Source organism: Oncorhynchus keta, chromosome 28 (genome assembly GCF_023373465.1).
Source record: "Oncorhynchus keta strain PuntledgeMale-10-30-2019 chromosome 28, Oket_V2, whole genome shotgun sequence".
In the NCBI taxonomy this organism is placed as follows: Eukaryota; Metazoa; Chordata; class Actinopteri; order Salmoniformes; family Salmonidae; genus Oncorhynchus; species Oncorhynchus keta.
Genome location: NC_068448.1, coordinates 50557538 through 50580317, shown reverse-complemented (window position 1 = coordinate 50580317; position 22780 = coordinate 50557538). Strand labels below are relative to the sequence as shown.

Below are 22780 nucleotides of genomic sequence, written 5' to 3'. Positions count from 1 at the left end.
GTGGAATTGTCCTTTAAATAAAATACAAATAAAAACATTTACAAAAACTTAAACCAGGTATAAAGCGTGTAAAAATTATAATGAAATTATTTGTAAATTATGTCATGTCAGATTTCATTTATTCACAGTATTTTCAATATAGAGCTATTAGCAGCAGAATTTTGGTTGATTTTGTGGTCTCAAACCAGTAAGGTTATTAACATTATTCATCAAGAATATGGGCAAAATGTTATTATTGATTAATGAAAGAGGTGGGAATGTTTGCCCCTTGTCATATAATTGCTACATTTACTATGAAAAAGCATTCAAAATAGTTTACCAGATTGTATTTTGCTATTTCTTTTTCTCAATGCAAATATTTGGTCCCGACTGAGACAACCTGGTTCAATTTGGATCCCTAGGCAAATCCATTTAAGAACCACTGCTATAGACCACGTGGAAAATTATAAGAATCTGATTTCTAATATGAATAAAGACCTGCTGTGCCAAAATTCTGCATTTTGGCGTGTCCCTCTGTGCACCCTTTTTTATTTTAACTCTTAAGATTCAAAAACATGTTGAACAAGTTGAACATGTGCTCTTTATGACAACGTAAAAATTAGATGACATTTTTTTTTAAATTAACCAAGTTACACTACTCAAAATGCAAGCAATTGGTAGAATGACCCCATCTCTTCAATTCCACTGTAACGATGACGCTGTGAGTCGAGAAGCAGGTGCAGGTAAAATGTTTAATGAAAACAACAAACATGAAACAAGACAGCGTAACAGAAGCGAGGTAACATGAACACATTCATACAAAATGGAGTCAACAGAGATGGTCGCCTCGCTTCGAGTTCTGAGGAAACTTTGCAGTGTTTTTTTTTTATGTATTATTTCTTACATTGTTACCCCAGGAAAACCTAAGTCTTATTACATACAGCCGGGAATAACTATTGGATATAAGAGCAACATCAACTTACCAACATTACGACCAGGAATACAACTTTCCCGAAGCGGATCCTCTGTTTGGACCACAACCCAGGACGATGGATCTAATCCCAGTAGCCGACCCAAAACGACAACGCCGCAGAGGGGGCAGACGGAGCGGCCTCCTGGTCAGGCTCCATAGACGTGCACATCGTATACTACTCGCCAATGTCCAGTACCTTGACAACAAGGTAGACAAAATTCGAGCAAGAGTTTCCTTCCAGAGAGACATCAGAGATTGCAACATTCTCTGTTTCACGGAAACATGGCTCTCTCGGCATATGTTGTCAGAATTGGTTCAGCCACCGGGCTTCTCCAAGCATCGCGCCGAAAGAAATAAACACCTCTCTCGGAAGAGGAAGGGCGGGGGTGTAGTATGCTTTATGATTAACGACTCATGGTGTAATCATAACAACATACAGGGTCTCAAGTACTTCTGCTCACCAAACCTAGAATTCCTTACAATCAAATGCCGGCCATTTTACCTACCAAGAGAATTCTCGGCAGTTATAGTCACAACTGTGTACATTCCCTCTCAAGCAAACACCAAGACGGCCCTCAAGAAACTTCATTGGACTCTATGTAAACTGGAAAATATACATCCGGAGGCTGCATTTATTGTAGCTGGGGATTTTAACAAAGCAGATTTGAGAACAAGGCTCCCTAAATTATATCAACATATTGATTGCACGATGCACTCGACCACTGCTACTCTAACTTCAGCGATGCATACAAAGCCCTCCCCCACCCTCCCTTCAGCAAATCCGACCATCTTGCTCGTACCGTCATAATTGCAAAAACTCAAACAGGATGTACCAGTGACGAGTACTATTCAACGCTGGTCTGACCAATCGTAAGCCATGCTTCAAGACTGTTTTGATCACACGGACTGGAATATGTTCCGGTCAGCCTCAGAGAGCAACATCGGCCAATATGCTGACTCAGTAAGTGAGTTTATAAAGAAGTGCATTGGAGATGTTGCACCCACAGTGACTATTAAAACCTACCCAAACCAGAAACTGTGGATGTGGACGCTCCCTATCCCAGTCTGTTGTCCCCACATGCTTCAAGATGGCTACCATTGTTCCTGTGCAAAGAAGAAAAAATGTAAATAAATTGCTACCGCCCCATAGCACTCACTCCTGTCATCATGAAGTGCTTTGAGAGACTAGTCAAGGATCATATCACCTCCACCTTACTTGCCACCCTAGACCCAATTCAGTTTGCATACCGCCCCAACAGGTCCACAGATGATGCAATCGCCATAACACTGCACACTGCCCTATCCCATCTCTACAAAAATAATACCTCTGTAAGAATGCTGTTCATTGACTACAGCTCAGCATTGAACACCATAGTACCCTCCAAGCTCATCATCAAGCTGGATGCCCTGGGTCTCAAGCCCATCCTGTGTAATTGGGTCCTGGACTTTCTGACTGGCCTTCACCAGGTGGTGAAGGTAGGAAACAACATCTTCACTTCGCTGACCCTCAACTCTGGAACCCCACAAGGGTGTGTGCTCATCCCTCTCCTGCACTCCCTGTTCACCCACGACTTTGTGGCCATGCGTGCCTCCAAATAAATCATCAAGTTTGCAGATGACCCAACAGTAGTGGGCTTGATCACCAACAACGACGAGACAGCCTACAGGGAGGAGATGAGGGCACTCGGAGTGTGGTGTCAGGAAAACTACCTCTGACTCAACATCAACAAAACAAATGAGATGATATTGGACTTTAGGAAACAGCAGAGGGAGCACCCCCCTATCCACATAGGAGGGACAGCAGTGGAGAACGTAGAAAGTTTTAAGTTCCTCGGCGTACACATCACGGACAAACTGAAATGGTCCATCCACACAGACAGTGTAGCGAAGAAGGCGCAACAGCGCCTCTTCAACCTCAGGAGGCTGATGAAAACTTTTACAGATGCACAGTCGAGAGCAACTGCACCGCCCTCAACCGCAAGGCTTTCCAGAGGGTGTTGCGGTCTGCACAACGCATCACCGGGGACAAACTACCTGCCCTCCATGACACCTACAGCACCCAATGTCACAGGAAGACCAACAAGATCATCAAGGACAACAACCACCTGAACCACTGCCTGTTCACACCGCTAGAATTCCAGAAGGTGAGGTCAGTACACGTGCATCAAAGCTGGGACTGAGAGACTGAAAAAAACAGCTTCTATCTCAAGGCCATCAGATTTCTAAACATGAATCACTAACTCAGAGAGGCTGCTGCCTACATTGAGACCCAATCACTGGACTCTTCAATAAATGGATCACTAGTTACTTTAAACAATGCCAGTTTAAATAATGCCACTTTAATAATGTTTACAAAATCTTACATTACTCATATCACATGTATATTCATTATTTTATACTATCTATTGCACCTTGCCTATGCAACTCAGCCATCGCTCATCCATGTACTTATATGTACATATCGTCATTCACCCCTTTAGATATGTGTGTATCAGGTAGTTGTTGGGGAATTTGTTAGATTACTTGTCAGATATTACTGCATGGTCGGAACTAGAAGCACAAGCATTTCACTACACTCACATTAACATCTGCTAACCATGTGTATGTGACCAATAAAATGAGATGTGATTTGATGCAGTACCAACTGAGGAATGAACAAAAGGAAGGGACTTAGAAAGGGGAGGTAATGAGGTCCAGGTGTAAATCCTAACAATGAGTCCCAGGTGCGCAGTGATTAGTATTCCGGCGATGTCTTGTGCCAGAGGGTAGGAGCAGACATGACAGTACACCCCCCCACCCCTCTGACGCGCGGCTCCTCGTAATGATAAGTGCCAGGACTGGTGGTTAGTATTCCGGCGACGACGCACGCTGCCGTAGGGGAGGAGCAGAATTAGACGTGACAACAACACTGTCGCGCCACACGTGAAGTTACACTGTATCTGTGTGACAGTTCTGTTGTTGACCACACTGTTGTTACCACACACGAAGATGGGAGAAAGTCTGAATTTATCTCTTCAAAATGTGCATTGTTGATGTGTTGAAAAGTTGTTGATGGTTCAAAAGCAGAGTGTATAAGTCTGTTTTGGACAAGTACACCCCTGCTCTTGAGAGGGAAGTGCTCTATCGATGGGAAGTAGGCCACAATCATACGAGATTGACTTGTAAAATTGTATAAATCCTTTTCATACGATCTGCAGCAGAGCACTTAAGTCAGGCTGCATTCACAGAGTCTGAGTGACTAAAGTCAGAGGGTTTTTGATTGTTAGTTGGAATTCCAACTGGGGAAACTAGGGTACTTTTCTGTAGTTGGCCTAAGGGAAGGGAAAAAGAAAATTGGTGGTCAGCTACAAACATCTTTTAAAGGTATTTTGTCACCAAATAGTAGTTCATGGTCATGCTGACAAGCTAAATCTGCATCCCAAATGGCACACTATTCCTTACAAAGTGAAATACTTTTGACCAGGGTAGTGCACTATATAGGGAATAAGGTGTAATGCTGACAGACTGACTGAGATTTTGATGACTCAACAATACGGTCCTTCAATTGCCAACAGCAGCAACTACTGCTGTTGATTGTTACAACCCCTGCTTGATTTACACACTTATAAACTTACACGCACACAGACCGTACAACATGATTCTACATCTCTCAGTTCTCCTTGAAAGTTAAAGTGGCTTTTACCATTTCCGTAGAATATGTAATTGTGGTGGGAAAATACCCTCTCTCTTCTTATGTTTGGTAAAGCTTTCACATCTGATGCCTCCTCGACCCTCCCCCTCCATCCATCCATCCCTCCCTCCCTCCCCCCTCCATCCATCCCTCCCTCCCTTCATTCCTCTGCTCAGGATAGGGGGCAACTTGTATGACAGGTCGTAAAGGCAGGAGCAGCAAGAACAGCTGCTTTTTCTTTTTTCTTTAATAAGTGAAAAGCCATCAGATTAGTCTGAGGGAGATGTGTGGAGTGTTGAGCCAGCACAATTATGTAGCATGTCACCTCATTAGACACAACAAAATAGAGGCCGAATGTAACGGGTGCAAGTCCTGACCTTTGACGGAGAAGGGGGCTGGGGAGGTGAAGGGGTGTGTGGAGATTTTTGCGAGGTGCTAATTTGACTTCATAATGAACAACAGGGCCACTTGAATGGAAATAATGGAGACAGAATACAGACAGAATAGAGCAGAGACCAAGAGGGGCCCATGGAGGTCATGGCTCACCCAGCCTGTCAGGGGCCCTCGTGGGGCTTTGAGTCCCAGGTTGGGTGTGTCCCAAATGGCACCCCATTCCAAATAAATTACATTACTTTTGACCAGGGCCCATAGTGAATTGGGGGACATTTGGGACAGATCCCCTGAGTTGAAGGGCCAGGGGGGCTAGGAGCCAGATACCCCCTCCTGTCAGGGCCTTTATAGCAAAAGCACCCCGCCCAGCACCCTTCCCTAGCCACCAGTCTTTTTGTGACTCTTCAATAATGATTAACTGTGTTTGGAGATTCCGAGAGTGTCCACTATGGCACAATGAGCTCTCTCTCTTACACAATATAATAGAGCTCAACACAGTCTCTCTTTCTCTATTCTCTCTTTCTCGCCCCCTACTTTCCATTTCTCTCTCCACGCCCCCTGCTAGCATTCTTTTCTTCCCTTTTCTCTTTTCTCCTTCCCCCCTTTTCACTATAGATCTATCAGTTTTTCCCCCGTGCAGCTTGTTAATTAAAGAGCGGGAATAGATTGTGGTGGAGGCAAACAGATGTGACCAGCTCACTGATAAAAGGAAAGAAAATCAAGCGAGTGTCATAAAGGCACAGTTTGAGTAGAAAAAATACATTGATTAAATGTAAAACAATACTTGAAATCAATAGACTTTTTTTTTTAATCTACAGCACCATAAAGTAACAATTGACTTTGTTTTTTCGGGTTAATATGGGCTGTCCGAGTGCAACAAAAAAAAGTAAATTATAAAAATAAGTTATCATGTCTATTCCAAATGGTGGATACAAAACATCTTGCATAACTCTACACACCCTCAGTGGAAAGCACCGAAGCACCACTAGTTGTTTGTTGTCCTGTTAGGCAGCAGCGTGTAGCTTGTAGTTACAGGAGGTTGGTGGCACCTTAACAGATGAGCAACAGTGCAAATCTCAACTCTTCTACAACAGCCAGGGGAAGAGAGGAAAGGAAGGAGGAGAGGGGAGAGGAAGCAGGGGAGATTGGGGGAGAGAGAAGATGCCGGGAGAACCAGCACTCTCAGAAAAAAGGGTTCCAAATGAGTTATTCGGCTGTCCCCATTGGGTAACTGTTTTTGGTTTCAGATAGAAACTTTTTGGGTTCCATGTAGAACCCTCTGTGGAAAGGGTTATCTGATGGGGACAGCTGAATAACCATTTTAGGTTCTAGATGGCACCTTTTTTTTCTAAGAGAGAGGGAAAGAAGGGAGAGGGTAGAGAAAGAGAGCGAGAGTGAGGAAAGCAAATACACACTGAGAGACTGTTAGCAAGAGAGAAATGAGAGAAGTTACCACTGTTCCTATAAAAGCTGAAAAGAGAAGGTGAGGCACCAACACAGAAAGAAAGGAAAGAGAAAGATGGGGGGGGGGTTGAGGAAAGGAGTTTTGAAGATGGTTTCTGTTGCCTAAGCACAACAGTAAATGGGAGAGTGTGAAAGGGAGAAAGAGCACAGGGACTCAAGAAGGTATCATGCGTGGCTCCTCTCAGACTAACCCTCAGCCCCAAGAGGAGTAACCTCTCCCCCGTCTCTCTCCCATCATTTCCCCGTCTCTCCCCTCTCCTCCTCTACATGTATTTAGAACGCAGTGTAAGGCCCCACTCATTGAGTTTTAATGCAGCTATCTATTTCTAACACACACAAACACACATGGACGGACACTCACGCATGCATGTGCACACAAACACACACACACAAACAGACACACAAAGAGGGTTCATTATCATTCAACAAAGGACAGAAGAGAGAAGCAGATGAATCTGTGTTTCGACACAGTAGACTGGGATCAGTGTCATCTCTACATCCTTCCATCCTTTAATCCAGCCATACCTTCCTCAATAGTTTCAGTGAAGGAAAGAAATAAATAAGGAAACAGAGAAGGAGCTTATAGGGCCAAGGACGATAGTGTCAGTGTCCAATAATGACATCTACATTTGGAGGATTTGAAACTCATCTTTCTCTCTTTTCTTTTCTTTTTTTCACTTTCCACAAAGCAGGAAAATGAGAACGTAGCCATTTGAAGATACAAGAAAGACACAAGAAACAAAGGCCTGTCATCGTATCACCAAAGAAAACACAAAACCTCATTTTGAAAACAAATTGATTTGATTCGCTTTTGAGTATCCATCATGGGAGATCGACATCACCACCATCCTGGGGGTGGTAGGCCTGTCTACACCCTCCTACTCAGCATAGGTCTGGCCTTGCTGGCCCTGTTGTCTGAGGCCCAGGGCCGTATGGATAGAGCCAAGACAGAAGAGGAGAGTGGAGCAGGGCTGCTGAGGAGGGTGAAGAGAGGCTGGGTATGGAACCAGTTCTTTGTGCTGGAGGAGTACACTGGACTGGAGCCACTGTACATAGGAAAGGCAAGTCCACACACAAACACACACACACACACACACACACACACACACACACACACACACACACACACACACACACACACACACACACACACACACACACACACACACACACACACACACACACACACAAAGAGAATATGTGTGAACTGCATGTCACTTTCGATTAAAGCATTTGCTAAATGTCCACCGTCATTATTATTGAACTGTTCGATGACAGCTCTCAACTTTTCAATCAATATCGTCGCTGTCGGCTGAACGCTACCTCTGACGACCACAGGGTCTATCATCATTGATCAAGTGTTCAAGCCACTTTAACACCTGAGTGGTCAAAGTATCCTTTTTTGCCAATGATCTTTGTGTCTGCATCCCAAATGTCATCCTATTACCTATAAAGTGCACTACTTTTGGCTAAGGCCCATAGGGCTGTGGTCAAAAGTAGAGCACTATGTATGGAATAGGGTGCCATTTTGGATACAACCTCTTCCCCACTGTGTATTGTATGGAGAGTTAGAGTGTGGATGAGTATCTGGGGCAGAGAAGACCATCTCCGTGTTAAAGGTGTATAGCTAGGGGTTAAGTGTAGATGGTGGAACTGTCCATTTTTTTTCTTATTTTTTTTACAGACTTTTTTGAACCACCACCTTGTAAAGTGAAGTAGTGAAATGTCACTGATTCAGTGAAGTCAGAATGATATTCAGTCTGTCCCAAATTGCACCCTATTCCACATAGTGTACTACTTTTGACCAGGGCCAATAAGGGTAAAGCAGGGTGCTTATTGAGAATCTACACTACCCATGTGTGTGTATGTGTGTGTGTGTGTGTGTGTGTGTGTGTGTGTGTGTGTGTGTGTGTGTGTGTGTGTGTGTGTGTGTGTGTGTGTGTGTGTGTGTGTGTGTGTGTGTGTGTGTGTGTGTGTGTGTGTGTGTGTGTGTGTGTGTGTGTGTGTGTGTGTGTGTGTGTGTGTGTGTGTGTGTGTGTGTGTGTGTGTGTCGTCTCTTGACCTAGGTTCAAATAGAAGATTGTGGGGGCTGTACTGTTAGATTTCAGTGCAGCCTTTGATATTAGTGACCATAACCTGTTGTTGAAAAAACACACGTGTTGTGGTTTTTCAACCTCTGCCATATCATGGATTCAGAGTTATCTATCTAATAGAACTCAAAGGGTTTTCTTTAATGGAAGCTTCTCTATAGTCAAACATGTCAAGTGTGGTGTACCACAGGGCAGCTCTCTAGGCCCTCTACTCTTTTCTATTTTTACCAATGACCTGCCACTGGCATTGAACAAAGCATGTGTGTCCATGTATGATGATGATTCAACCATATATACGCAACAGCCACCACAGCTAATGAAGTCACTGAAATCTTTAACAAAGAGTTGCATTCTGTTTGGAATTGGTGGCCAGTAATAAACTGGTCCTGAACATCTCTAAAACTAAGAACATTGTATTTGGTACAAATCATTCTTTAAAATCTAGACCTCAGCTGAATCTGGTAATGAATGGTGTGGCTGTTGAACAAACAAATGGAGAAGACTAAATTACTTGGCGTTAGCTTATGTTGTAAACTATCATGGTCAAAGCATATAGATTAAATGGTTGTAAAGATGGGGAGAGGTCTGGCCATAATAAAGAGATGCTCTGCTTTTTTGACACCACACTCCAAAAAGCAAGTTCTGTAGGCTTTAGTTTAGTCTAATCTTGATTATTGTCCAGTCGTGTGGTCCAGTGCTGCAAGAAAAGACCTAGTTAAGCTGCAGCTGACCCAGAACAGAGAGGCACATTCTGCTCTTCATTGTAATCAGAGTGCTGATATAAATACTATGCAAGCCATTCTCTCTTTGCTAAGAGTTGAGGAGAGACTGACTGCATCGCTTCTTCTTTTATAAGAAAGATTAATGTGTTGAAAATACCAAATTGTTTGCATAGTCAACTTACACACAGCTCTGACACACACACTTATCCCACCAGACATGCCACCAGGGGTCTTTTCACAGTCCCCAAATCCAGAACAAATCCAGGAAAGCATACAGTTTTATATAGAGCCCTTATATAGAGTCCTTATTGCTCAAATAAACAGCAAACTTTGTTTAAAAAAACTGATGAAGCAACACCTCACATCACAATTCCCCCCCCTATTTGACCTAGATAGTTTGTGTGTATGCATTGATATGTAGGCTACGTGTCCGTTTAAAACATTTTTTTAGTTCTGCCAAATGTGTTTTCATCACATGTCAAATGTGTTTTTTCCCATAAGGGTAGTGTAAAACATAATATTAAGTTTGTGATATTTCAGCAGCTGGAGGTAAAAGGATTAACTTATTATCTTGAAAATAAAGTGCTATTATAATGTTAGCGGGCGGTAGCCGTTTGTGTGGTGTGCATGCTGAGCTGTGTATGTGGCTGTGTGTGTACAGATTGGGGTTGTGATTGCATCAATAGGCTCAACAGGCTGGTATTTGCACTAAGAGACCAACAATGTTCTTTGGCAATCTATTCCCTATGTAGTGCACTACTTTTGACCAAAGCCCTATGGGTCCATTTGGGATATGTCTGTAGCTCCCATAAGAACCACTAGCACCACTGATCAGGAGAGCTGGACATGATTACTGTTCTTCTTCTGATGACCAACCAACCGTGATTAAAACTGTACCTAATAATATTGTTCTATCTCAGATAGCACCCTATTCCCTATATAGTGCATTACTTTTGAACAGGGCCCATAGGCACCCTATGCATTTGGAATGCAAATTGTGTATTCAGAAGACTATTGTGGGTCAAATAGCAGCCAGGTGAGCCTGTTGATGCTTGGTGCATTTGGGACATGCACTATACCATTCGTCTCAGGGGAGAGCCCAGAAAAACAGCATGATAATGACCATGTATACAGTGGTCCTTGACCTCTAATGGACCAGACCAGACCTGGGTAGAATTCAGTATCCGGAATACTTTCAAGTACTGTACTTGAACTGTGCTTGATTGAGTTAGCATGTTACTATAACGCCACTAATCAAATAGTCACAATAAATGTAAACACCATGCTAAATCAAGCCCAAACACCTAAATTACTATAAAGTATATTCTAACACAGGGGTGGGCAATTCCAGTCCTTGGGGGCCTGATTGGTGTCACAGTTTTACCCCAGCCCCAGCTAACACACCTGACTCCAATAATCACCTAATCATGTTCTTCAGTTCAGAATGCAATTTGATTAATTAGCTGTGTTTGCTAGGGATGGAGAAAAAGTGTGCCACCAATAACATACAATTACATATAGAAAATGAGCATGGTGCATTCAATGCCAGAATTGTGGATTTGATTCTTGCTAGGGCCAACCATGTGTAAAATGTATGCACACATGACTGTACGTTGCTTTGGATAAAAGCGTCTGCATAATGGCATATACAGTATTACTATTTTAGTATTAGTATTATATTATAGGATTTCTGGCTCCTAAGCTGTCTTGACTCCTAACCTCTGACCTGTGACCCCCACAGCTCCACTCAGACATGGACCTAGGGGACGGCTCCATCAAGTACATCCTGTCAGGCGATGGTGCGGGCACCACCTTCACCATTGACGACAGTACAGGTGACATCCATGCTATCAAGAGGCTGGACCGTGAGGTGCAGGCCCAGTACCTTCTGCGAGCCCAGGCCTGGAACAGACAAACAGACCGACCCCTGGAGCCTGAGTCTGAGTTTATCGTCAAAATCCAGGACATCAATGATAATGAACCAAAGTTCCTGGAAGGGCCCTACCAGGCCACCATACCTGAGATGTCAACCATCGGTGAGTCAAGGGAGATTGTGGTGGTCAGAGACAAAGCCCCGATTCCCTATTCTTCTTCTCCGGAAGTGTGCACTTTGCACTCTGTCTCGCATCGATTTTAAAATAGTAGAAAACTCCCTCAAGCCAATGATTACACCCATTTAAAAAAAATCCATGACAGGAAGTGTGCAAGTGCACACTTTGGAAGAACTGTGGACAATTGGGACGTAACCATAGGGTGCATCCAAAATGGTACCCTATTCCCTACATAGTGCACAACTTTTGACCAGGGCCATTTCAGACCAAACTGGAGAGTGTGTAGCGTAGCTGGACATTGTGCTGCTGCTTCTGAACTTTCCATTCATCCATTCATTCAGTTAGCAAACTCTGTTTAAAATTATCTCCATAAAAGTTGTTGTGGTTAATCACAGCAGTATGTTCATGTAGTGTATGATGGTAAGGAGATGAGGATGTTTCAGTTAGTGAGCATAATAGGAAAGGTATTGATGGCTCTGCAATATCATCATTATGCCATCAAAATGATGTCTCTGCTTACACACTGCACTAATGGGATACAATATTTATAAATCCACCAGTGAGTGCAGGTACAGACACAGTTGCCTTTATAGCCTATACCATTGCCAACATTGAAGTTTTATGTAGATGGACAGGCCATTTTTTTAAACAGGCCTTGTTGAAATAACCATACAAATGGATTGAGTCATTCCAATTGTGTGGAAATAACATTACTCACCATGTCACTCTCTTCTTCTCCTCCCTCCCTCCTTCCTTTCCTAGGCACTGAGGTGATTCAGATGACAGCCACAGATGCAGATGACCCTACGTATGGTAACAGTGCCAGGGTGGTCTACAGCATCCTACAGGGACAGCCATACTTCTCTGTAGAGCCTAAGACTGGTATGTGAGCACAGGGGAATTTAGAAAAAAATCACAATTGGACCTACATTAACAATAGCAATTACAACATTTGTGTTTTAGTTATATTAGTAGATTGTCATGTTTTGGCAAAGAGCTGAGGCACTGACGTTTGGTCTTCCCAGAAGTACACACATACAAACATACAGGCTGAGCGTAAAACAGCAGATTTTAAATGTATCAACTTGGTTAAGAATGCCCTCCTGTGGCTGCCAATGGTAACAACTGGCAAATCAATGAAGACACCTGTGCATCCCAAATAGCACCCTATTTCCTCCATAGTGCACTTAGGGCTCTGGTCCAAAAAAAAAGTACATTGGCAAAAGGAGACCATTTGAGCTACTGTCCAAGACACATCCCTAATCTGCCTGACGACTGCACTGCTGACCCTCGCACACTGTTTCTAATTGTGACCTCTCGTTCCTCTTGTCCCCCCTCTCCCATGTTTCTCTCTGTCCCCCAGGTGTGGTGCGTGTGTCTCTGGCGGGCATGGACCGCGAGGTCAGGGAGAACTACTCTGTCATCATCCAGGCCAAGGACATGGGAGGCCAGCTAGGGGGTCTGGCCGGAACCACAGTGGTTAACATCACCCTCAGTGACGTCAATGATAACCCACCCATGTTTGATCAGAGTAAGATCCAGAGACTCCTCTCCTCATGTGCCGTATTTGTTTATTTTAATTCCCTTCAATTTATGCTCAAGACTGTTGACTTCCTTGTCTTCATTCTTGTTAACCCTCTCCTCCTTCCCTCTTACATTTTAGTCATTTAGCAGATGCTCTTATCCAGAGCGACTTACAGTAGTGAGTGCATACATTTTAATTGATTTTTCGTACTCTCCTCTTGCTCTTTCTTTCCTTCCCCCTCCTCTTGCTCTTTCTCTCCTGAACTCTCATCTTCCTCTTATCTTCCTCTCCTTTCCTCTTCTCTTGCTCTTTCTCTCCAGCCCTCTCCTCCACTTCATCCACAGTGTATCTCCTCGCTTGTCCATCTCCTTCAGATTCTGCTCTCTCTCTCCTCCCGCATCCTAATTTTCTTTGGCCACCAGTCAGTCACCAGCACATTAACCCTTCCCCTCTCTGTCATTACTTTTTATGTCATCATCATCCATCCATCCAGTCCCCCAGCCTCTCGCTGATCTCCTTCTCTCCACCCAACCCTCTCCTCTCTTTCTCCCTCTCCCTCAATTTATTAAGGGCTTTATTGGCATGGGAAACATGTTAACATTGATAAAGAAAGTGAAGTAGATAATAAACAAAAGTGAAATTAGCAATAAAAATGATCAGTAAACATTACACTCACGAAAGTTTCAAAAGAATAAAGACATTTCAAATGTCATTGTGTGCAAATAGTTAAAGTACAAAAGGGAAGATAAAGAAACATAGACATGGGTTGTATTTACAATGTTCTTCACTGGTTGCCCTTTTCTTGTGGCAAAAGGTCACAAATCTTGCTGCTGTGATGGCACACCGTGGTATTTCACCCAATAGATATGTGAGATTATCGAAATAGTTTATTCTTTTTTTTATTCTATGTGAGTCTGTGAATTCTGAGGGAAATATGTGTCTCTAATATGGTCAGACATTTGGCAGGAGGTTAAGAAGTCCACTTCATTTTGTGGGCAGTGTGCACATAGCCTGTCTTGAGAGCCAGGTCTGCTATGCTCACTGACTCTGTGCATCATCAAAGCTTTTCTTAAGTTTGGGTCAGTCACAGTGGTCAGGTATTCTGCCACTGTATACTCTCGGTTTATGGCTAAATAGAATTCTAGTTTGCTCTGTTAATTCTTTCCAATGTGTCAAGTAAGTTTCTCTCTCGTTACCCGGCAACCAGTCCGATTCCGGACCCATGCTGTCTCTTTGATTGGTCCCATTCCTGCTCTCCTCATTAACATCCTCATCAGGTCATCTGTCTATCCCTCTCTCAATCTCTTATCTGGCTATCCTCGGCAGCAAGACATCCCCTAGCTGTCTGCCTGACTGGTGGTCTCATCTCCTCCTCCTCTCTTCCCCTTCCCTCTCTTCTCTCTAATTAGTGCCATCACTTAAGTGAGACTATAAAACATTGTGAGATGCTATGGGGGCACTTGTCTGACAACCATAATGTGTGACCACTTCAGTTCGGACAGTAAGGAGCACCTCAAATTGGGAACCACTTTCCCCCGTTTTTGAAAAGAGATTAAATTGTTAAAATTCTTGTTGACCCATATGACAAGACACCCCAATTTACGAACCGGCTCTGTCCGAACCAATTTGTGCTCCATGGTCTACATGCTCTAGGTTCAGGTCCTCTTAATGACTTGGTGTAATTTAAGAGGTTTTGGTGCCCTCTAGAGGAAGAATGGCCAAACACGTTCTAAAACTGCTTTATTGACTAAAACTTGATTTGTCACTGTCTACCTTTTGCTGACATAGTACCCAAACTGACACACAACAATAGATATTCACCAAACAATTCCATCAAACGCACAATTGTTATTGATATTCACCCAGGTTTCAGGGCTAAAAACATTAGAACATCACCCAGCAAACATGAGTATAAATGCAACAACCCATGTTTTGTTATGGAAATTTAAGGCCACACAGCTCTGTGGTTGAATTGGACACCACCTCAAAATAAAACATCTGTTTTTCTAATTACTACATTTATTTGGAATGTGAATTAATTTCTAAATATGGGGAGGATAGAAGACCAAATATAAGAGCTGACCAAATATCCGTTGAAATGATTTGAACCTGGATTAACCTGTCGTTCGTTCTCTCTCTCTATTTCACCTTTCCTCCCTTCTTCACCTTCTCAGAGCTGTACCAGATGAGTGTTCCAGAGTCGGCTCCGGTGTCATCTGTTGTGGGTCGTATCCGGGCGAAGGACCGTGACATTGGCATCAATGCAGAGATGAGGTACAGCATAATCGACGGAGACGGGAGGGACACCTTCGACATCAACACAGACCCAACCAACCTGTTTGGCATCATCACCATCAAAAAGGTACAGCGGGTAGACATCAATGAAAGGTCATGACAAGCTTCCAGGGCCACTGGCAGGAGTCGACACAGCAGTTATGAGTCACATTGACCTCAATTTAGTCCAGAGAACAAATTTAGAATCATTATTTGATTGATAAAAACAGCTGATTTTCTCTTAATGGGTTCTTTCTCAACATGCCTGTAAACCTCTGCTTGTTTAGTGAAGGTGTCTTGGGGCCTGATTCAGACTCGAGAGAGACTTACGTCTACATCTTCAATCTTTACTTGAGTATTTATATGATTGATACCTACCTATGATACACCATATCTACTAACGCTGTCAGCATGTCTCTCTCTCTCTCTCTCTCTCTCTCTCATCTAGCCTCTGAACTTTGAGACCAAGGCGAGCTACACGCTGAAGATCGAAGGAGCCAACACACACGTTGACCACCGTTTTCCGGACAAGGGCCCGTTCAACCATGTCACCATCGTTCACGTCAGCGTAGAGGATGTGGACGAGCCCCCAGAGTTTAGCTCGGCTGCCTACTACATAGCGGTCCCTGAGGACACAGAGATCAGCACAATGTTTATGATGGTCTCCGCTAGAGACCCCGATGCTGCCAACACCTCCATCAGGTGAGGATGGGGTTAAAACCACAACAAAATAACACCCAATATGTTCTGACTAACCAACACTGTCCATGTAAGGCAATCGTGTGGCCAGATGGGGGCAGTATGATATTGGAGTCTACAAGGCTGTGTTCAAAAGCCATTGAGCTGGTGTGACAGCTCTGAGTGATAGAGACAGTAGGTGTGATTTCAGTTAATTGGATGAGGATGGTGGTAATGATGATGACCTGTTGAGGACCCTAATCCGTCAAAGATTACTGTCATTGTGTGGTTTTAGGGAACTTTCCCAATATTTCCAATGTGTTTACCTCACTCTCAGAGCAGAGGTTGGGTTGGAGGGGAGCTGTGCACCCCTAATGTTACCCTATTCCCTGTTTACTGCATTCATTTTGACCAGAGCCATATGGGCCCAAATAGGGTGCCATTTGAGACACATCATCCTCACTCTCCAGACCATATCTTCAATTGATTAAACATTCAGCCTGCTGCACAGACCCTATGGACGCTCTATTCTAGAGCATCTGGTTAAATTGTGCTTCGGAGCAGTATTTTAAATCTCTAAATGGTTAAATATATTATTATATTAAAAAAATTATCTGTGTTTGCTTTATTTATTGTCATCCTAAATTAAGATATTTAATTTTTTTTTTTCACATTGTTGATGTTTAGTGTAAAAGTTCAAAGTCAACACGTTGACATAAGAACAATTGCTTAAAATAGAGCGATATCTTGAGTTTTGTACCGTTGAGTTTGTCAAACACAGCTATCATTTATTTTGTATCATATCAGCTATCGTCATTCTTGGCGGTCTCTATAAAAGGCACCAGCCATACACCAATACAACGGATTTGAAAGTCAAACTATCACTTCAAAGTAGTTTTTCCTCTCATGGCTGAATACCAGGAAGTTTGAAAAGACAGGCTGAATGGTCGGGGAGCCTATATTCAAGTGCTCGCCTTGACTGACAGCTCTTTGAAATGCCTTTGTCATGAAAGTTGGATGCAGTGAGCAGTGTTGCAATGAAATCAACAGTGACATTTCTAGTGTTGATGAAGTTGTTAAATGAACTCTGTGAGTGTTAAATTGACAGCCATTGGTATAAAATAACTATTATAACCAGTAAACCAAAATGGCAACCATTATAACCAGTAAACCAAAACGACACCCATCGTTATCATATTTCCCAGCATAATCTATTGCATTTTGATTTTCAGAATTGGTCGTTTTAATATCTATGTTGTTGCATGTCGAATGATTAATTAATATTATGCTTATGTAAATAGCATACATTTTTGTAAGCTAATTCAATCTGTTATATGGACTTATTGCATCCCTTGCTGAAATAGTTGTGCCAATTTATATGCTTAAGGTAGACTCATACCTTAGTCTTCCCAACCTGGCAGTCATTTTGAATGCAGGTTGTGGGTGAATAAAAATTCAACATTTTGGATAGCCCCACTCTGGCTGGATTCCAATAGGAATTACACATAATTGTGTGACTTGCAGTCTGTATTTTGCCTGTATACCATGAGATTCAGGCCACTTTATCATGGTAAACCTAGGCCCTCAAAAGAAGGCCTTATGTGTTCTATTGTGTTGTATTGTTGAAGATTAAAATGGTAATGATAACATATTCACTTAGGAGCTCACTTGGTGAAAGGCATGTGACTGAACATAGATGAATGCAACAACCATGTCTTTGTCACTGACAAGTACAGTCATGGGTTGTAAACAATTCACATGACAAGCAAGGCACTCTTGGAAATATGCAAATAAGGCTTTACACTAAACAGTGTGTTAATTTAATACTGAAAATTGTGGACCTGTACAGAAACTGGACCCGTTTTAAATTTAACACTGGAAAATGTGCTTCAAAGGTATTAGTGAATGCCGTAACAGTGAGTTAGTGTAACATTGTAACATGCCACTGGTGCTGGAAATGATCGGTGTTAAAAGGGTAACACTTTGAAAAGGGTAAATTCAACACTTTCCGGTGATCCTCATAAACACTTCAAAAGTGTGTAATTGACACCCACAATGTGCCTCTACTAGTTCTCATCTAACCAACCTCTGAATCAGAGAGGTGCGGGGGGCTGCCTTAATTGACATCCACGTCTTCGGTGGGTTAACTGCCTTACTCAGGGGCAGAACAACAGATCTTTAGAGAGGGAGAGAGAGAAGAGGTCTCTATGCACAGAAAACATACGTGGTCTTTCCATTGTAGGAAACCTGGATAGACTTTAGACCCATAAAGTGACTCAGACAGAGGTGGCTGGTGAGAGGAGCTATAGGAGGACATACATTTTTATGGCCTTTAATGGAATTAATAGAATGGCATAACAGCCATTACAATGAGCCCGTCCACCTATAGCTCCTTCCACCAGCCTCCTCTGGTGTCAGAGTAGGATCAGACCCCCCTGTCCTTGTAACGTTATTCATTTTTATATAAAAGGCTAAACTGATCCTAGATGAGCACTTCTTCTTTGAGAAACTATGAATATGGGCTTAAACTGTGTCCTGAAGTAGTGCTCCCCTCTCCATTCAGCTGGCTTTTTCAGCTGGCTTTTTCTTCTTCTCTTTCTGTCAGCCTACTCATTGTTGCATTCTCTGAGGAGCGCTTTTGGAAAGAGATGTTGTGGCAGGAGATGAGTCAGACTGTGCAGCACAGCCAATCCCAGCGCAGGCACACACCCTCCCCAGCTCTGTGCTGCAGGCCTGTGTGTCTCTAGCTTAATTTGGCAGAGATATCTCTGATTAGACCTTATCACAACTGGGACGGTTTGAGTGAGTTTGTCATACCTCCAACCTTTGCCACAACACCTCATCACTCTAACACATTCGTGTATTAATCCGCACTCGTGTATCCTCGCACACACACACACACACACACACACACACACACACACACACACACACACACACACACACACACACACACACACACACACACACACACACACACACACACACACACACACACACACACACACACACACACACACACACTAAGCTCAGAAATAGATAAAGATATGTACATAAATACCAGATGAGTGTTACTCAACATTGGTTACCCTTGTTTCCCTCGGTCACCAGGTATTCCATAGAGAGGAACACTGACCTGGGGAAATACTTCTACATTGACATCACTTCCGGGGCATTGATGACAGTGCTTCCTTTGGACAGAGAGGAGTTTTCCTGGCATAACATCACCGTCCTGGCCATGGAGATGAGTAAGTCCAAAAAAAGTGCACTGCATAGTGAACATGGTGCCATTTGGGAGGAAGCCACATACACATACAGTACATACACACCTCTGGTTTGTTTTGAATGACATTACCATATTACGTTGTTTGACCATTTAAAATAAGACCTCTACACAGCTGGTGTTCAGAACCCAGGAGAGTCATCTTCAGTCCTCTTGTTTTGTTTGTGTTTATTTGGAACGCACACTAACGAGGGGAATTATTTTTAATTAATTATTTAATTGAATAAACTACACCTCAATGTTGGATCTTTCCCAGTATGGCGTCTGTGAGTGCACAGGCAGCGCCATTGAGGACATCTCCATTTCTAACTAGTCAATTGTCTTTTTCTACTACTTCTATCAATTGGTAAACAAACTGAAGTTGTGCATGCTGCCACCTGGAGTGTGTTATTTGAACAAGTATAAAGTCAAGGTTACTGCCATCTGCAGTTCTGGAATGTTTGCTCACAAGGATAATTCATTGGCTGATCCTTCCTCATGACCTGGATGGAATCATGTTATTTTTCCTTAACCTTAGTCCCACCCAGTTGACTACTTAAAAGTGGTGGAAGTCCTCAATAGCGGTGCCCATGCTAAAACTGGCTTTTGGGCACCATAGTTCTCTATACATCTCTATGATAGAGAACAATGGGTGAGGGAGAAAGAAAATGAGACAGAATTAGAGAGAAGAGGAATGGGAACGAGTGCCTTCTGAGTCTACAGCAAGCGTGCTGGGAGGGCTGCGTTGTAACTAGTAAGGCCACAGTGTGAGATGGAGAGAGAGATCATTTTTACTGGGGTCTACACACAAACACACTGAGAGGCAGCACAGAACCATTTACCCTTAGCCAGCCAGTGCCAAAGTCAAGCTATTGAGTGATTGATCGTTTGATGAAACCGGAGAAAGTAGTTACTGCCTGCTAATTGCATTTCCATTGCCAATTACAAAGCTGATTAAGGCATGCAAATGGCCATTGGTATAATGGAGAATAACTGAATTGTAATCTTATTCTGAGCAACCTAATGTGCCCCAGGCCCAGTGTACTGTAAGTGGAGGCACGATAAAGAAAGAGGAAAGAAGGCAGAGTTGACTGCTCAGCAAGATTCGCTCCAGTGTTCATTTTGCAAGTCTTTTTATTTTTTATTTAGTCTCGTCTTAGTCTTTTTGACTAAAATATAATGAAATCATATGTCATTAGGATAATGTTTTAGTCTATTGTCAAAATGAAGAAAAAAAGTGCCATTTTAGTCACCTAAATGCTAGTTGACATTTGTATTGCCTCATTAACCTATAGTAAACATAAACCCCTGCCATTTGCACTAATATATATAGACTTGTCCTACCAACATATCATAGAATAGGATTTTCTTCCCAACAGCAGAAATATGACAAACATAAATATTTATATATATACACACTGCTCAAAAAAATAAAGGGAACACTAAAATAACACATCCTAGATCTGAATGAATGAAATATTCTTATTAAATACTTTTTTCTTTACATAGTTGAATGTGCTGACAACAAAATCACACAAATTATCAATGGAAATCAAATTTATCAACCCATGGAGGTCTGGATTTGGAGTGACACTCAAAATTAAAGTGGAAAACCACACTACAGGCTGACCCAACATTGATGTAATGTCCTTAAAACAAGTCAAAATGAGGCTCAGTAGTGTGTGTGGCCTCCACGTGCCTGTATGACCTCCCTACAACGCCTGGGCATGCTCCTGATGAGGTGGCGGATGGTCTCCTGAGGGATCTCCTCCCAGACCTGGACTAAAGCATCCGCCAACTCCTGGACAGTCTGTGGTGCAACGTGGCGTTGGAGCGAGACAAGATGTCCCAGATGTGCTCAATTGGATTCAGGTCTGGGGAACGGGCGGGCCAGTCCATAGCATCAATGCCTTTCTCTTGCAGGAACTGCTGACACACTCCAGCCACACGAGGTCTAGCATTGTCTTGCATTAGGAGGAACTCAGGGCCAACCGCACCAGCATATGGTCTCACAAGGGGTCTGAGGATCTCATCTCGGTACCTAATGGCAGTCAGGCTACCTCTGGCGAGCACATGGAGGGCTGTGCGGCCCCCGAAAGAAATGCCACCCCAAGACTGACCCACCGCCAAACCGGTCATGCTGGAGGATGTTGCAGGCAGCATAATGTTCTCCACGGCATCTACACACTCCAGTGTGAACCTGCTTTCCTCTGTGAAGAGCACAGGGCGCCAGTGGCGAATTTGCCAATCTTGGTGTTCTCTGGCAAATGCCAAACGTCCTGCACGGTGTTGGGCATTAAGCACAACCCCCACCTGTGGACGTTGGGCCCTCATACCACCCTCATGGAGTCTGTTTCTGACCGTTTGAGCAGACACATGCACATTTGTGGCCTGCTGGAGGTCATTTTGCAGGGCTCTGGCAGTGCTCCTCCTGCTCCTCCTTGCACAAAGGTAGCGGTCCTGCTGCTGGGTTGTTGCCCTCCTACGGCCTCCTCCACGTCTCCTGATGTACTGGCCTGTCTCCTGGTATCGCCTCCATGCTCTGGACACTACGCTGACAGACATAGTAAACCTTCTTGCCAAAGCTCGCAATGATGTGCCATCCTGTATGAGCTGCACTACCTGAGCCACTTGTGTGGGTTGTAGACTCCGTCTCATGCTACCACTAAAGTGAAAGCACCGCCAGCATTCAAAAATGAACAAAACATCAGCCAGGAAGCATAGGAACTGAGAAGTGGTCTGTGGTTACCACCTGCAGAACCACTCCTTTATTGGGGGTGTCTTGCTAATTGCCTATAACTTCCACCTGTTGTCTATTCCATTTTCACAACAGCATGTGAAATTTGTCAGTGTTGCTTCCTAAGTGGACACAGTTTGACTTCACAGAAGTGTGATTGACTTAGAGTTACATTGTGTTGTTACAAAGTGTTCCCTTTATTTTTTTGAGCAGTATATATATATATATATGTGTATATATTTTATTTAACCTTTATTTAACTAGGCAAGTCAGTTAAGAACAAATTCTTAATTACAATGACAGCCTACCCCAGATAAACCCGGACGACGCTGGGCCAATTGTGCGCTGCCCTATAGGACTCCCAATCACGGCCGAATGTGATACAGCCTGGATTTGAACCAGGGACACTAGTGATGCATCTTGCACTGAACCGCAGTGCCTTAGACTGCTGTGCCACTCAGGAGGGTAGAATATACTATATATATATATATATATATATATATATATAAATAAATAAAAGTATGTGGACACCCCTTCAAATTAGTGGATTCGGCTATTTCATCCACACCCGTTGATGACAGGTGTGTAAAATTGAGCACATAGCCCTATAAGTTCCATAGACAAACATTGGCAGTAGAATTACGTTAATGAGGAGTTCAGTGACTTTCAACACGGCACCGTCATAGAATGCCACCTTTCCAACAAGTCAGTTCGTCAGATTTCTGCTCTGCTAGAGCTGCCTCAATGAACAGTCTGTGCTGTTATTGTGAAGTGGAAACGTCTAGGCGCCAGTATGGCTGAGTGTCAAAGTGGTAGGCCACAAGCTCACAGAATGGGACTGCCTAGTGCGTAATATGTAAAATATTGTCTGTCCTCGGTTGCTGCACTCACTACCAAGTTCCAAACTGCTTCTGGAAGCAACTACAGGACAATAACTGTTCGTCGGGACCTTCATGAAATGGGAT

At 43.2% G+C, this 22780-nt stretch overlaps 1 protein-coding gene across 3 annotated transcripts in view; it reads left to right on the top strand.

Annotated features, from left to right (window-relative positions):
• Nucleotides 1–22780, top strand: part of LOC118361552 (cadherin-20-like) — a 37410-nt gene that overhangs the window by 2486 nt on the left and 12144 nt on the right. The window contains exons 2-8 of one of the 3 annotated variants that reach the window (XM_035741574.2): nucleotides 7169–7537; nucleotides 11030–11324; nucleotides 12102–12221; nucleotides 12703–12870; nucleotides 15039–15226; nucleotides 15587–15840; nucleotides 18928–19064. In XM_035741574.2, the coding sequence (XP_035597467.1) occupies nucleotides 7301–7537; nucleotides 11030–11324; nucleotides 12102–12221; nucleotides 12703–12870; nucleotides 15039–15226; nucleotides 15587–15840; nucleotides 18928–19064 (1399 nt within the window). In that variant the 5' untranslated portion in view covers nucleotides 7169–7300. Of the gene's footprint in view, nucleotides 1–7168; nucleotides 7538–10786; nucleotides 10881–11029; nucleotides 11325–12101; nucleotides 12222–12702; nucleotides 12871–15038; nucleotides 15227–15586; nucleotides 15841–18927; nucleotides 19065–22780 lie in introns of those variants that run through there. The other 2 variants (XM_035741572.2, XM_052483246.1) reach the window with 2 other exon arrangements.